The sequence below is a fragment of the Chiloscyllium plagiosum genome, unplaced genomic scaffold (assembly GCF_037043375.1).
Source record: "Chiloscyllium plagiosum isolate Xiang-an unplaced genomic scaffold, Cpla_swu_hap1 HiC_scaffold_15, whole genome shotgun sequence".
Classification (NCBI taxonomy): Eukaryota; Metazoa; Chordata; class Chondrichthyes; order Orectolobiformes; family Hemiscylliidae; genus Chiloscyllium; species Chiloscyllium plagiosum.
This window is the reverse complement of record NW_028270153.1, coordinates 9,243,662-9,257,738: the sequence shown is the minus strand read 5'-3', so window position 1 is coordinate 9,257,738 and position 14,077 is coordinate 9,243,662. Positions and strand designations below refer to the sequence as shown.

At 45.3% G+C, this 14,077-nt stretch overlaps 1 protein-coding gene across 2 annotated transcripts in view; it reads left to right on the top strand.

Moving 5' to 3' along the window:
• The first annotated feature begins 2,117 nt into the window (after positions 1–2,117).
• Positions 2,118–14,077, top strand: part of chmp4ba (charged multivesicular body protein 4Ba) — a 53,410-nt gene continuing 41,450 nt past the window's right edge. For both annotated transcript variants that reach the window (XM_043710871.2, XM_043710869.2), the window contains exon 1: positions 2,118–2,382. In XM_043710871.2, the coding sequence (XP_043566806.1) occupies positions 2,199–2,382 (184 nt within the window). In that variant the 5' untranslated portion in view covers positions 2,118–2,198. The remainder of the gene's footprint in view (positions 2,383–14,077) is intronic.

Sequence of the window (14,077 nt, the reverse complement as noted above, 5' to 3'; positions counted from 1 at the left end):
TCACTGGGTAGAGGCTTTCCCAACTGCCAAAGACGATGCACCAACCGTGGCCCGACTGTTGTTAGAGAACATAATCCCGAGATATGGCATAATGGAATCTATTGACTCCGATTGCGGGACGCATTTTATTTCTAAGCTACACCATTTGATCTGTAATGCCCTGGGCATCCAATGGAAATTCCACACACCCTGGCATCCTCAGAGTTCGGGTCGAGTTGAGAGAATGAATGGCACGCTCAAGACCCAATTGACTAAGCTGATGTTAGAAACTAAGTTACCCTGGCCAAAGTGCCTGCCCATTGCCCTAATGAGGATACGTACGGCACCTTGCCGAGATGTCGGGGTTTCCCCCTATGAAATGCTCTTCGGATTACCGTATTGGAGTAAGGTTGATGGATGTCCCACTCTACAAGGGGGGGATGTATTTATCCGAACCTATTTACTGGCCTTATCCCGTTCTTTTGCAGAACTCCGAAGGAAAGGTCTCCTGGCTCAGACTCCGCCGCTCGACTTCCTCCTGCATAAGGTGGAGCCCGGAGATTGGATACTTGTTAAGACCTGGAAGGCCGAAAAGCTCCAGCCGCGGTGGGAAGGACCGTTCCTGGTTCTGTTAACAACTGAGGCAGCTGTTCGAACGAAAGAAAAAGGGTGGGTCCACGCATCAAGGATAAAGGGGCCCGTTCCGCCTGAAGAAGAAAGCACCTGGACATGCGAGCAAGGGGACAAGCCGTTGTCGGTAAAACTGAAAAGACAGTAATAATGAACTCTACTTGGACTGTATTGGTGGGATGGTCTCCTAGGTGGTAGCTGGTGGCGCACGGCGTTGCTGGTGGTTGGGGGCGGCATGATTCTTCTTCTCGTATTACCCTGCCTAACTCCCTGTATTCAGTTTTTAATTCAGAAAAATATTTCCCGACTCCAGGCAGTAGTGGTTCCACAACATGGGACACGGGAACTTAAAGTGATGTTGCTGCGAGAGACCAAGGATTTCCCGGGCCCTTGAGGGAAGGGGGGGGCTTATCTTGGTCAGGCACATCTTAAAGAAAGAAAAGGGTGGAATTGTAAGAGGTAATTTCGGTTTAAACTTTAAGATGTGCCTGGACCACAGACTGATCTATAATAAAAGACAAAACCTTTGTTTCTTTTCTAACAACCATTTTATATACTCAAAAGTAGAGTAGTTTAAATTGTGCAGAATGCTGACAATTTGTGAGTTATAGTGAAAGCGAGCAGGCTCTTGATTAATGAAGCCATACACACAGCAGAGAAGGATGAGTCCTTTCTTGATAAGACTCCAGGATGGGAGTACGACTTGACATCTGTTTCAGATTAAAGCTTTTGACTGATAAGACTACAGGGTGAGAAAAACAACAAACTTTGGAGACTCTGGAGCCTTTTGTTGCAGACTTTGTGATAAAAATAATGATGTTTTTAAGAATGTGAACCTCATGGCTTGTTGGAGCCAAGGAGAGGAGGGACTTGTCCTATAAATAATGGAGACTTTGTAAGCCTCAGCGCGCCTTTTCTTTAAGGGTGCCCGACTCTGCAGACTTGACTTGTTAATAAAACTTTGTTTTCCTGAATTTGTCTAGAGCGATTATTGAGAAGCGATTTTCGTTTCTAACATCACCAATGAGCCACCGTGCCACCCAGCTCTTGGCCTGTCGCTTTCAAGAGGATATTTATTGATAGGACATAGAGGACCGGGTATAGTTTGAAACGCAGTGGTATGAACGCCACAGGGGCATGCTGTGGTGGCCAGTGTTGAGGGCAGGGTGGACACACAACAGGAGGGTTGGGGGTAAGATGTAGATCATCTTCATGGAGCAAAGGTCTTCCGGATTATTTTCAGGAAAATATCTGTATCTTTCTCGGGGGGAGTCAATAACGTTCAACTTTTCAGTGGTTTTTGAGGTAGGGGAGGGTTTGGTAAAGAAACCTGCCCCAATGAGGTCTTTCCTGTGTTGGGAGGAATGACCTTTAAGAGAATATTGGTCGGCGGACAGTTAAGGGGAGGCGGCGGATCGGTCCGTTCCCTTTAAGACGTAGAGACGTGATTGCGTCACGGCGAGGGCGCGGTGACGTTGGTGTGCGTGCTCCGGGCCTGCTCAGAGGCGGCGGAGCCTGAGCCTGAGGCTGAGGGAGATCCCGATCCCGATCTCGATCCGGATCCCGTGTCCGCCCGGGGGCACCGCACCATGAGCGTGTTCGGGAAGCTGTTCGGCAGCTCGGCCAAGGCCGGCAAAGGGCCGACCCCTCAGGAGGCCATCCAGAAGCTGCGGGACACCGAGGAGCTGCTGACCAAGAAACAGGAATTCCTGGAGAAGAAGATCGACCAGGAGCTGCTGGCGGCGCGGAAACACGGCACCAAGAACAAGAGAGGTACCGCCCGGGGGGGGGGGACCTCCCGGGGGAGGGGGAGAGGGACCCGGGGGAGAGGGGGGAGAGCCCGGGGGGGAGGGAGGGACCCGGAGGGAGGGGGACCGCCCGGAGGGGGGGGGGACCCGGGGGAGAGGAGGGAGAGGTAGAGAGTGGGACCTGGGGGCCCAGGGAGGTGAGAGGTATCAGGGCAAGGGGGAGGTGACAGGTTAGGAATGGGGGAGGGGGAGCGGAACAACATGAGGTACCGGGGACAAGGGGGGGACAGGGTGTGGGTACGAGGGGGGATTGGGGTAGTGGAGTGGAAGAGGACCCCAGACATTGGGAAGACACTGCTCAAAGCCCTGTTTCTATTCTCCCCCCCACCCCCCCATCCCTTCACTCTGGATTCTCTCCTCCCCACCCCCCCCATCCCTTCACTCTGGATTCTCTCCCCTCTCCCCCCCCCCCCCCCCCCCCATCCCTTCACTCTGGACCCCCCCCCAATCCCTTCACGCTATTTCCCCCCCCCCCCATCCCTTCATTCTGGATCTCCCTTTCTCTCCCCCCCCCCCCCATCCCTTCACTCTGGATTCTCTCCTTCCCCCCCCGCAATCTCTTCACTCTGGATTCTCTCCTTCCCCCCTCCCCCCCCCCCCCCCCGCAATCTCTTCACTCTGGATTCTCTCCTTCCCCCCCCCCCCAATCCCTTCACTCTGGATTCTCCCCCCCCCCCCGCCAATCCCTTCATTCTGGATCCCCCCCCCCCCCCCCTTCACTCTGGATTCCCCCCCCCCCATCCTTCACTCTGGATTCCTCTCCCCCCCCCCCCCCCCCCCCCCCCCATCCCTTCACTCTGGATTCCCCCTTCCCCCCCCCCCCCCCCAATCCCTTCACTCTGGATTCCCCCCTTCCTCCATCCCTTCATTCTGGATCTCCCTCCCTCCCCATCCCTTCACTCTGGATTCTCCACCCTTCTATTTCTCACATCCCCCACCCCTCAAATCTCCTATCTTCTTCCCTAAATTACCCCCCCATTCCTCTTCCTCCTCTGTTCCCAGCCCAGCCTCTCCCATCCCCAATAAAACACATCCCCTCCAACCTTAGCCAATTAAAACATCCCACCCTACAAAATCTGCCACCCCAAAAAGCACCCCTTCCCCACACACTCCAATCTGCCCTCTTTTCTCCCTGTACCCCAAAGAGACTGCATCCCCCTGTTCAAACAGCACACTCCCTACTTTCAGTGACCAGCCACAAGTTCCCACTGCCCCACCACTCCATGAACTCAGACCTGTGTGGGTGGGTGTGGGTTTGTATATATGAGGAATCTACGTGTCCGAGTAGATTTCTTGCCACAAGTCTAAATGCGTATAAACATCTTCTCTAACTTGGCTCCTTTCTAACCAAGCTGTTTCTTAGAGCAGTGAAGCCTCACCAAATCAACAGGCTCATGTGAAATCTGTCATATGCATCTTGTTAAATGTTTACAGTGTTAGTGTGAATCGTGATCAGCCAGCTTAGTTGATTCTGGTAAATCTGACTGGGCCAGGCAATTAGGATTGAACTCAAAAAGGGCTTGACTCAAAAGGCCATCTTTTGTGGTGGTGTCCTTGTCCAAGCAAAGTTTTGATGAACATGTCTTAGATGTGTATATTTTTCTAGTTGTGATCAAAGGTTAGTGAACTGATGAGGTTGTGTCTGTTTTTAAAAAACATACCAGATGTGGGCAAGGTAGTGCCACTGTGGTGCCATATTGTTAACTGTTGAGTTTCTCCAACAGTGTCTCTTTATTTCAGGCCTCCAGCATCCACTGTATTTTGCCTTCTAAATGCTACTTTGGCAACTATGTTAATTGTCCGAGGCACTTGATGGAAGTGACTGGAATTCAACCTCCGCAATAGAGTTGGTGCAAGCTAGCAACGCTAACTCACACTCAGGAGCACAAAGTGTTGAATTGACAGTGGTATATTTGACTAAATTAATTCAAACTTTTAAATGAAGTTTGAAATTATTTCCAAAATGAAACATTGTGTGACAGACCGTTGCTCTTTTCCTTCAATGCAAAACAAAGCACATCATTTGACAGATAAATGTAAACTAAAAGCTTCACATTGAAAGTTTTTAATTAAAATGCGATATATTTTTAAAAATTTAAAGCTCACCTGAATGGTAACTTAAGAATACAGTTAGAACGAAACTCTGAAAAATAAAACAAGAAGTTTGTGAAACTTTTTCTTTTCACAGCATCTAATCTTTTTAAAAAAAATTATGCTCTTATTTTTAAGTTGTGCCAACACTGGAAAATCTGAGGCAAGTTAAAATAATCAGAAGGGAAGACGGTAAAAAATATCCTAAATGTAAAAGTCATATTCTTCTTCAACAAATTTGCTGCATTCCATCATATGGTGTAAGTATCAGGGAAAGTGACAACACTGTTGTCACGTGTCTAGATGCTGATATCTCTGCCAGTTAGATACCTTTTGCACACTTAACATATTTTGGCTTAGATAATTGTGCTCCTTGCTGTGGAGGTGAACTGTTCTGCTGCAAACAGAATTCATGAACGAGAGAAAAAGTCATTAAGATCACTGATTCTACTTAATTTATTGCCCTGCATTCTTCTCTGTGGGTTTAATCTGACAGAATTTCATCCAGAACTGCGGAAAGTGTCCAAAATTGGAACTTTTTTTGTTATTCCCTTTAAAGATAGAAGTTTTACCCATAAGTAATCCATTAGGAAACTGTTACATGAAGGTCGCATATCATATTCTACTTTTACGTCTGCGGAGTTAAATGTCTATTTATTGTTGTATTTTCCTGACCAGGCTGAATGCCCCTCTATCCAGGGGCATTCCTGTGGTCTGAGATTTTTCAATGGACCCACAACCTTTGAGTAGACTTCGTAATTTCTTAGCTGCAGAGTTGTGTTTTTTTTTCAAAAGTTTATTTAATTTCACAGAAAAGGGTCTTTAATTGTGTAATATTAGCGTTGCAAAGTGTGGGGTGAATACTCTGACACTCCTGTTGTAGTTCTCCAATCATTTGACTGAGGACATGGTACTAACGCAAAGGAGCACTCAAAATGGGCTTTGGCTGTTTATGAGCCGAAAATGTGTTGCTGGAAAAGCGCAGCAGGTCAGGCAGCATCCAGGGAACAGGAGATTCGACGTTTCGGGCATAAGCCCTTCTTCAGGAATGGGGAAAGTTTGTCCAGCAGGCTAAGATAAAAGGTAGGGAGGAGGGACTTGGGGGAGGGGCGTCGGAAATGTGATAGGTGGAAAGAGGTCAAGGTGAGGGTGATAGGTCAGACTGGGGTGGGGGCGGAGAGGTCGGGAAGAAGATTGCAGGTTAGGAAGGCGGTGCTGAATTCGATGGATTTGACTGAGACAGGGTGGGGGGAGGGGAAATGAGGAAACTGGTGAAATCTGAGTTCATCCCTTGTGGTTGGAGGGTTCCTAGGCGGAAGATGAGGCGTTCTTCCTCCAACCGTCGTTTTGTTGTGGTCTGACGATGGAGGAGTCCAAAGACCTGCATATCCTTGGTGGGGTGGGAGTGGGAGGGGGAATTGAAATGTTGAGCCACCGGGTGGTTGGGTTGGTTGGTCCGGGTGTCCCAGAGGTGTTCTCTGAAACGCTCCGCAAGTAGCCGGCCTGTCTCCCCAATATAGAGGAGGCCACATCGGGTGCAGGTGTGTGGAGGTGCAGGTGAATCTGTGGCGGATATGGAAGTTTCCTTTGGGGCCTTGGAGGGAAGTGAGGGGGAGGTGTGCGCGCAAGTCTTGCACCTCCTGCGGTTGCAGGGGAAGGTGCCGGGAGTGGAGGTTGGGTTGGTGGGGGGTGTGGATCTGACGAGGGAGTCACGGAGGGAGTGGTCTTTACGGAATGCTGATAGGGGAGGGGAGGGAAATATATCCTTGGTGGTGGGGTCCGTTTGGAGGTGGCGGAAATGACGGCGGATGATGCGCTGTACATGGAGATTGGTGGGGTGGTAGGTGAGGACCAGTGGGGTTCTGTCCTGGTGGCGGTTGGAGGGGCGGGGTTCAAGGGCGGAGGAGCGGGAAGTGGAAGAGATGCGGTGGAGGGCATCGTCGACCACGTTGGGGGGGAAATTGCGGTCCTTGAAGAAGGAGGCCATCTGGGATGTGCGTTTTTGGAACTGGTCCTCCTGGGAGCAGATGCGACGGAGTCGAAGGAATTGGGAGAATGGGATGGCGTTTTTACAGGGGGCAGGATGGGAGGAGGTGTAGTCCAGGTAGCTGTGGGAGTCGGTCGGTTTGTAGTCGGTTTGGCTGTTTATGGACTAAATTGGCATAGGGTAATGTAAAGATTTGTTTGTCTGTAATACTGATGTGCTGCTGGGAATGACTGATTCCTCTCTGCACAGTCCCCACCTCACCCCAATGAAAATATCCTCAACTCAAAACTATTTTGCAAAAGGAGTAAACTTCCATTGTAGTACTGCACTTTTTCTTGAGCAAAGTAAATATTTGTTGGAATTTTCCTGTGCACCCATTATCATAGCCAGAGCTGCCCAGACCACAGGTTGGGTGGGTTTGTACTACCAGCTCTCAGTGAATGCAGCTGCTTTGATCAAACCTCCGCATTTGAAGTGACGTTTGTTTCTTTCTAACTTTTGGGGAGTTTGGACACTGGGAATACCGCCCTATTCTTTAAGGTGGGTTTGCCAACTATGTCCCTACTGTTAATCTTGCTGCTAATGTTGTACCCCTCATAGGTAAGCTTTTGTGTATTAGGGTTGTGTTCTAGGATGAACTGGTCTGTTCTTGTCAGATGTGTTTGTTTCTGAAAGAGCTTAATAGTTGAGCTCTTTAGAGCAGAATTGTAATGGATTTGAGGGGTTGGAGGGATTAGGGTATTGAACTCAATGATCAGAATGAATGGTGGAGCTGGCTTGAGGGGTCAAATGGACTACATGTATTCCTGCATGTCTATGTTTCTGTTGGTCCCAGACATCTGGCTTACTAGCTCAGTGTTGTTACACCATCTCGCTACCTCCAACATCCATTTTTAAGCATCTTCTAGGTGCTATGCAAATGCAAGTTGAGTTAGGAATGAGAACAGAGGGAGTACTGTGTGCTGTTTGTTTGTAATACTTCTAACTAGTGACCAGCTTGAAGTAATTCCGTGGGTTATGGGTGTATGCTGTTCATATGTTTTGGAACTCTGAATCGTCATTATTGTGCTAGAAGCTTTCCAACAGAAATCTAAACAAGTACTGTAATTGTCAGACCTACTAGCCCATTGTGACCTCCTCCTGAAATGAGTTTGTTTTTCAGTGCAAGATCAGTACCAATGTTTTCCTTCCTGGCTCTGACCTGTTTTGATTTAAATGACCATTGCTTCTCAGATGGGAACATGTTGGCTCCAATTCATGAATGGACCAGCCCTTTATGTAATTGAATTGTCAGTTTTGTGAGACTTCCGTGAGTCTGAATTTGAGTATTATTTGGTTGAATTCATGAGCACTGGTATTTCTATATCCTGTATCTCTTTTTATATTAAAAAGTCTTATTATTCAAATGAAACTTGCTGCAATGTTTGAGTTTGATTAGAATTCATTCCTAACACACACGATGCGGTGTTTGACTTTCTCAGTGACTTCCCTTTTAAAGAAGGATCCTTTTGGGAAAATGCAAAATTCAGCTTCTGACAGTATTTTGGTCAAGGTTTAGAAGCATCCAGGTTAATCACATTCATGCTATTTTCGTGTTAATAACTGGATGTGTGCAGTTGCATCCTATGCCTTTGTCATTTCAGTTCTCCCGCAGCCTGCATTCCAACTTCGTCTCATCCAGCACTCTGCAGCCTGCATCCTTTCCTACACATGTGCCATTTGCCTTTCCTCAATGAGCTATTTGGTTCTCCCTCCATTCACTACTGTTGGCATCGTACACACCAGCTTTGCCCATCATTGGAGCTGTTCACTTTTCCCCCCCTGTGTCACTTTGACCTCTGTCTCTCCTTTTTAACACATGCCTTAAACTCTATATCTCTGACCAAACTCCAGCAAGCTGTTTTAGTGATGTGGTTTTCTTTTTATTTAAGAAGTTTGCACTGAGGCAGTGCCCTTTAATGAGGATGCTTCCGGATATTAAATACAGGGAGTTCTGGTATAACGTGAGTTCCCCTGCAACCTTGCACTATGGAGTATCCTGCTGTAGAAGATCGCGAATAGAAAGTTGCTAGAACTGTTCGCTAGAAAGTTTGCATTCTCCAAACAACATCAATCACGTTATAGTTGATTTGTATTGATGAAATAGATGTTATACTAGAATTACCTGTAAAATTATATATGGCAAATTAATAGGGATTTTGCCTCTTATTGATATTGAGTATTTATCAGGTTAAAATACAGAGTAGTGCCTCTTTCTTTTTACTGATCTCTGAAACTTCCTCTGAGTGCTTTCTAAGAGTTTAAGACTTACTTCGAGTTCTGTGTTTCGAAAGGGGTTGAATGAAAGAATCGTTTGGGTGTTGTGCCAAGATCTAGATACTCCTGGGGAGAAGTGAAATTGTTAAATGCGCAAAACCAAATAAGTGACCAAAGTGAGGCAAATGCCAAGTTAAGATTGCCAAGAGTGAAATTGGGCAGTGTCACTAATTCTGTCAGGTTCAGTAGGAAACGTTCTGTTCACAGCAAATAGATACATTATTCATTAATACAATTAATATTAATGGTACAGTCTTCAGGGCATACTTATGTACTTGTAAGTGGAGCCTCAGCTCCAGGAACCAAGCTCTTAGTGAAGACGCTGGTAATTTTTAGCGCATCATGAATACTGAGATGGTCCGAGGGTACGTTGTAGCCTTAATCTGATCCCTCTGCCATAATGAAAACGAAATAAAGTCCGGACTGTATTCATGCTTGGGTGGAGTCACCTAATCTGAAAATGTGTTGCTGGAAAAGCGCAGCAGGTCAGGCAGCATAAGCCCGAAACATCGATTCTCCTGCTCCTTGGATGCTGCCTGACCTGCTGCGCTTTTCCAGCAACACATTTTCAGCTCTGATCTCCAGCATCTGCAGTCCTCATTTTCTCCTGGAGTCACCTAATGACAAGACAAAATCAACTTTGATTGGAAGTATTGATGTGCTTGAAAAGTTTGAGGTGCGTTAGCAGGGTAGAAGGGAGCTAATGGATTTAATTAGATAAGGTTGCAAAGGTTCATGAGATTGGTTTAAGACGTCAGCAAGGTTTAAGGTGGGTTAACAAACAGAAAATAAGTAGGGATAAATGAGTCATTTCCAGATGGCAGATTTACAACTGCTTACAAACTATATTGCTGACTTGGATAAGGGAACCTCCTGTAATACTGAAGTTTATGATAAATATAAAACAGGGTGGTAAATACAATGTGGCTCCAAAATATTGTTAGACTTGATTGGCAAGAAAATCTGAAACAAAAACAGAAATTGCTGGGATAACTCAGTATGTCTGGCACAGTCCGTGGAAAGAAAGAAGGGTAGATGTTACGAGTCCAGTGACCCTTCTTCAGAACTCATTTAATGTGAAGTTGGTTTAAGGGCTGTATGACCAATTTCCTCTGTCTGCTGTCAGAGCTCAGCTCTTTGTGTGAGTTTTGAAGTGACATTTGACTGTCCACCAGTTCCTGAATCTTAAAATGCGCAACCAGTGTGGTAACAAACAATTCAGCTGAGCTGTGTTCTCATAGCTGAGCTTGACTTAACTTGCCTCAGCGAGTTCTATGCGACTCTTTCTTGGTGAGGTGACTTCCATCAATGTAGCACACTGCAATTTTCAGTTCAGAATTACAGCTTCTCTGCTTCATGTCGACCAAGATGATGTCATTGGGTGTGGATACTAAATAAACTCCAGTCTCGCCTTGTACGTAAAACATGGCATTTGGCTGAGATACTGCAAAAGATGACAAATCCAAACTCTGAGTTTATTTTAATGAGCCATTGATGATTGATTTTTATTCTTGTAGAGCATAAGGATTAAAATGAAGTCGTTGTGAATGTGTAACTATATTAGTTCCATCCTGCTAGCAACTTGTTGAGTCATCCTATTACAGATAATGGTCATATGATGATCCATGAGTAATGCCTGTCAATTTCTTTCTTTTTTTCTCTCTCTGCATTCAATGTTAAAGACCAGCCCTGAGTGATAAGAATTATTTCACCCGTAGGATATTTACCTGGCTGTTGCCTGAGGGAACTTGGGGCTGAGTGTGTGTAATAACAAGCTGTCAAATGTCTCCATTGCTGCCACCTTCTTTATTTGCCTAGTTTCCACATAACTCTAATGGATGTGCTGACTGGAATTCCAAAGTTGGTTAAGTTCTGGTTCCTCTTTAAGTGATTATTCATCATGTGAACATTTAGTCTTGTGACATTGAGCTGTTTGATCATGGCAGGTGTGGTTCTTAGAAGTCAGTGTTTCTCTCCTTCATCCATTTCTTTAAAAACCCAGTCAGTCCCCAGGGGTGATGGAGAGCACACCTCTTTTCTGACCTTCTACTGAATTTACTGCATTGCCATATTGACCACGTTTTAAAGTACTTGGCTGGATGTAAGGAATTCTCAAATCTCCTGGAGTCGAGGAAGGTGCTATATAAATGCAAGTCTACTTTTTTACCCTGGGCAAACAGTGATATTCCTTCTGTCAATCTTAATTCCTAAAACAATTACAGAAGGAACTTGTGGAAAGCAAACAATTGCAGAAATGTTTGTGAAAAGTCATTTTTCTCATTACAAACAGGGAAGAGCATGGTCCTCACCTAGCAAGTCACTCTGTCCCGCTATTTCATGTTTTGAAGGAAGCGCAGTGGCTAATTTCACACCGCATTCAACAGAGAGGTATTCTGGTTTTCAAAAGTGATGATGAGACGTTTGCAAAACTCTGCTTCAAATAGTGCAGTGGGATCCTTCTCACCAATCCGATTGACAGGGTCGGTAATAAAAATGAGAAATTTGCCTCTCTCAGAATATATACATTGGTTGATGTCCTTATAATTCAAAGATGCATAAATGATTTATTTTTAACTGCAGATCACCTGCAGTTACAATGGTTACTGGCCTTTCTCATCAGATATGGGCAACGAGAAGCCATCATAATCACATTCCCTCTAATTCTTCACTGTGCATGGTCCATTTCTGCCTGTGTGGTCACTTTAAGGTGTGCATGCACTAATGGGACTGTTTCTTTTGCGTAGCTCATTCATTTCTGCACACTGACTTAGTGCTGATAGTCCTGTATCTGTGCAGTGCCCGCATTAGTTATATGTCCTGTTGACTGCTGAATTGAAGCACGGGTAATCTGTAGGTTATCATCTAAGCATACAGTTACAGAACCAAAACAAAAAATCGATGAAAGAGTTAATCCTATCATTGCAGTTTTATGGGATCTTGCTGAGTGCAAATTAACTGCCATTTCCCTGTAGTGCAACAGTGACTCTACTTCAGAAGTGCCTCACTGGTTATAAAGAGACTTGGATTACCAATTCCATTTCAAACAAAAGTGAAACATTTCATAGTTCTTCAGCATGGATCAAATCCCTGTGATCCATTGTGTGCTATCCATCAAGCGTCATCTACTCTAGTTTAATTTTTTAAAAAAATAACAAATACTCCGGTTTGGCAGCACCTATGGGAAGAGCAGCAGAGGTAATGTTTCAAGTCCTGTGAAGTCTTTAGAAGTTCTGCCACTTGCCATTGGGCATAGATGTAAGGTTTTTCACCCCTTTACTAAGGGGAATAGTTTAGGACCATAAGAAATAGGGACAGGAGTACAACGTTTGACCCATGAGTCTGCACCAATCAGGTTCTCTCCCAACCTCCCTGCCTTCTTTGTGCTGAGTAAAACAATCCTGGTACTAATCTTCCTTCAGAGATGAGTCCAGGCAACATCCTGGTGAATCTCCTCTACTCCTTCAGTACAATCGCATCCTTCCTAAAGTGTGGCGACCAGAACTCTGCACAGTATACTGACTGCGGCCTAACTAACATCTTATAAAGGAGGAGAAAGTGAGGTCTGCAGACGCTGGAGATCAAAGCTGAAACTTTATTGCTGGAACAGCACAGCAGGTCAGGCAGCATCTAGGGAACAGAAGATTCGACGTTTCGGGCACATGCCCTTCTTCAGGAATCATAAAACACCATCATAACCTCTTTATTAGACATGGCACATTTTATAAAAGTAAAGGCAAGTATTCAATATGCTTTTATAAATACCTTATCCTCCTGGCTGTTACCTTTTTTACATTCTGGTTGCCTCTGTTCTGCCATCTGACCAGCCCATCTATATTATAGCCTAAGGTTTTCCTCCTCACTAGTTGCCACACCATCGAAGTTCACATCATTTGCAAACTTGTTGGTCAAGCCTCCAACATTTGTGTCTGGGTCATTTAATGGATGCTACAAACAGCAAGGTTCCCAGCACTGAACCCAGACTCCTGCATTAAACCAATTGTGGATCCTGTTCATTACCCTGGATCCTATGGGGTCGGTCTTTCTTGACAAGTCTCCCATGTACCATTTTGTCAAAAGCTTTCCTGAAGTCCACGTGGACTCTATCAACGTGCACTACGCTTGTACATACCTAGTTACCTCCTCAAAAGCACACTCAAGCCTGTCAAACATGGTGTCTGAGTTTGACGTTGTTTGACACCCTCGACCATGTCTAAACTCTGCTGTCCATGTAACTTCCAGCCTTGTGTATGCACTGCAATGCCTCAAGCTCCGAAACATTGTGGATGAACTAGTCAAAGCAGTAACACTTCCTGCAGATCTGGTCATCCAGACTGTCAGGAGTGTCTAAGATGTCTCACGCGTTGAAGATTATGCAGCACGTGAACCGAACTTTCCTTTTGTACCTTTACATTAAATTACTCTTAACCAAAATTTAAGCCAAATGGTCAAAATTCTCAAGTTTCTTGTACTATTAACTCAACACAATAGATTATTGGAAAGTAGAAATTATTGCCCTTACTAATAAATCAGCTTCCTCTCTGTGCCTATGAATTCTTGCTTTCCCTATACTCACTCATGTAGAAAATTACATTTTTCCACATTTCTGGAATAGGAGCATAGTCCCTAACAGCAGCTGCTTGAGCAACAATCATCTCAACTTTCTCGTGATGGTGCACTCTCTCTTTTTTTTTAAGCTTATCTGGGCAGCTGAGGAAGTGTGCTCCCTCCCACTTCTGACTGCACCTTTGCCTTAGCATCTCTCTATTCACGGCCTCAGAGCGTGCTCCCTCGAAAATCCTATGACCCTTGTGTTGGAAGATTTCATGTTACTATTGAAATGTGTGTTTACGCATGGCGGACAGGGGTAGAACAGTTGATACGATTGTGGATTTAATCCTGACACTTTTTCTGCTTGCGGCTGATGACGGTTCATGAATACTAGCCGAAAGAGAGAGAAGTCAGTGGAGACTATGAGCAGAAGATGCTGGAAATGGTCCGGCAGAAAGGAAGAGTTACCATTGCAGACCTGTGACCTTTGATCCGAATTGGGAAATGAATTAGGTTTTGAGCAAGTGAAAGGTCCGAGAGCAGGAAAAAGAATTAAAATGAAGGTCTGTGAACTGAGTGAAGGATGAAATACACAGTGTAGGGCCAAATGTAATGGTACTGGACACATAAAGATATTAAAAGTATTTCCAGAGCTGGTGTGAATGCAGGATCCTAAATAGGTGGCATCTAAAAGCAAGTGGGAGAAACAGGAGAAATA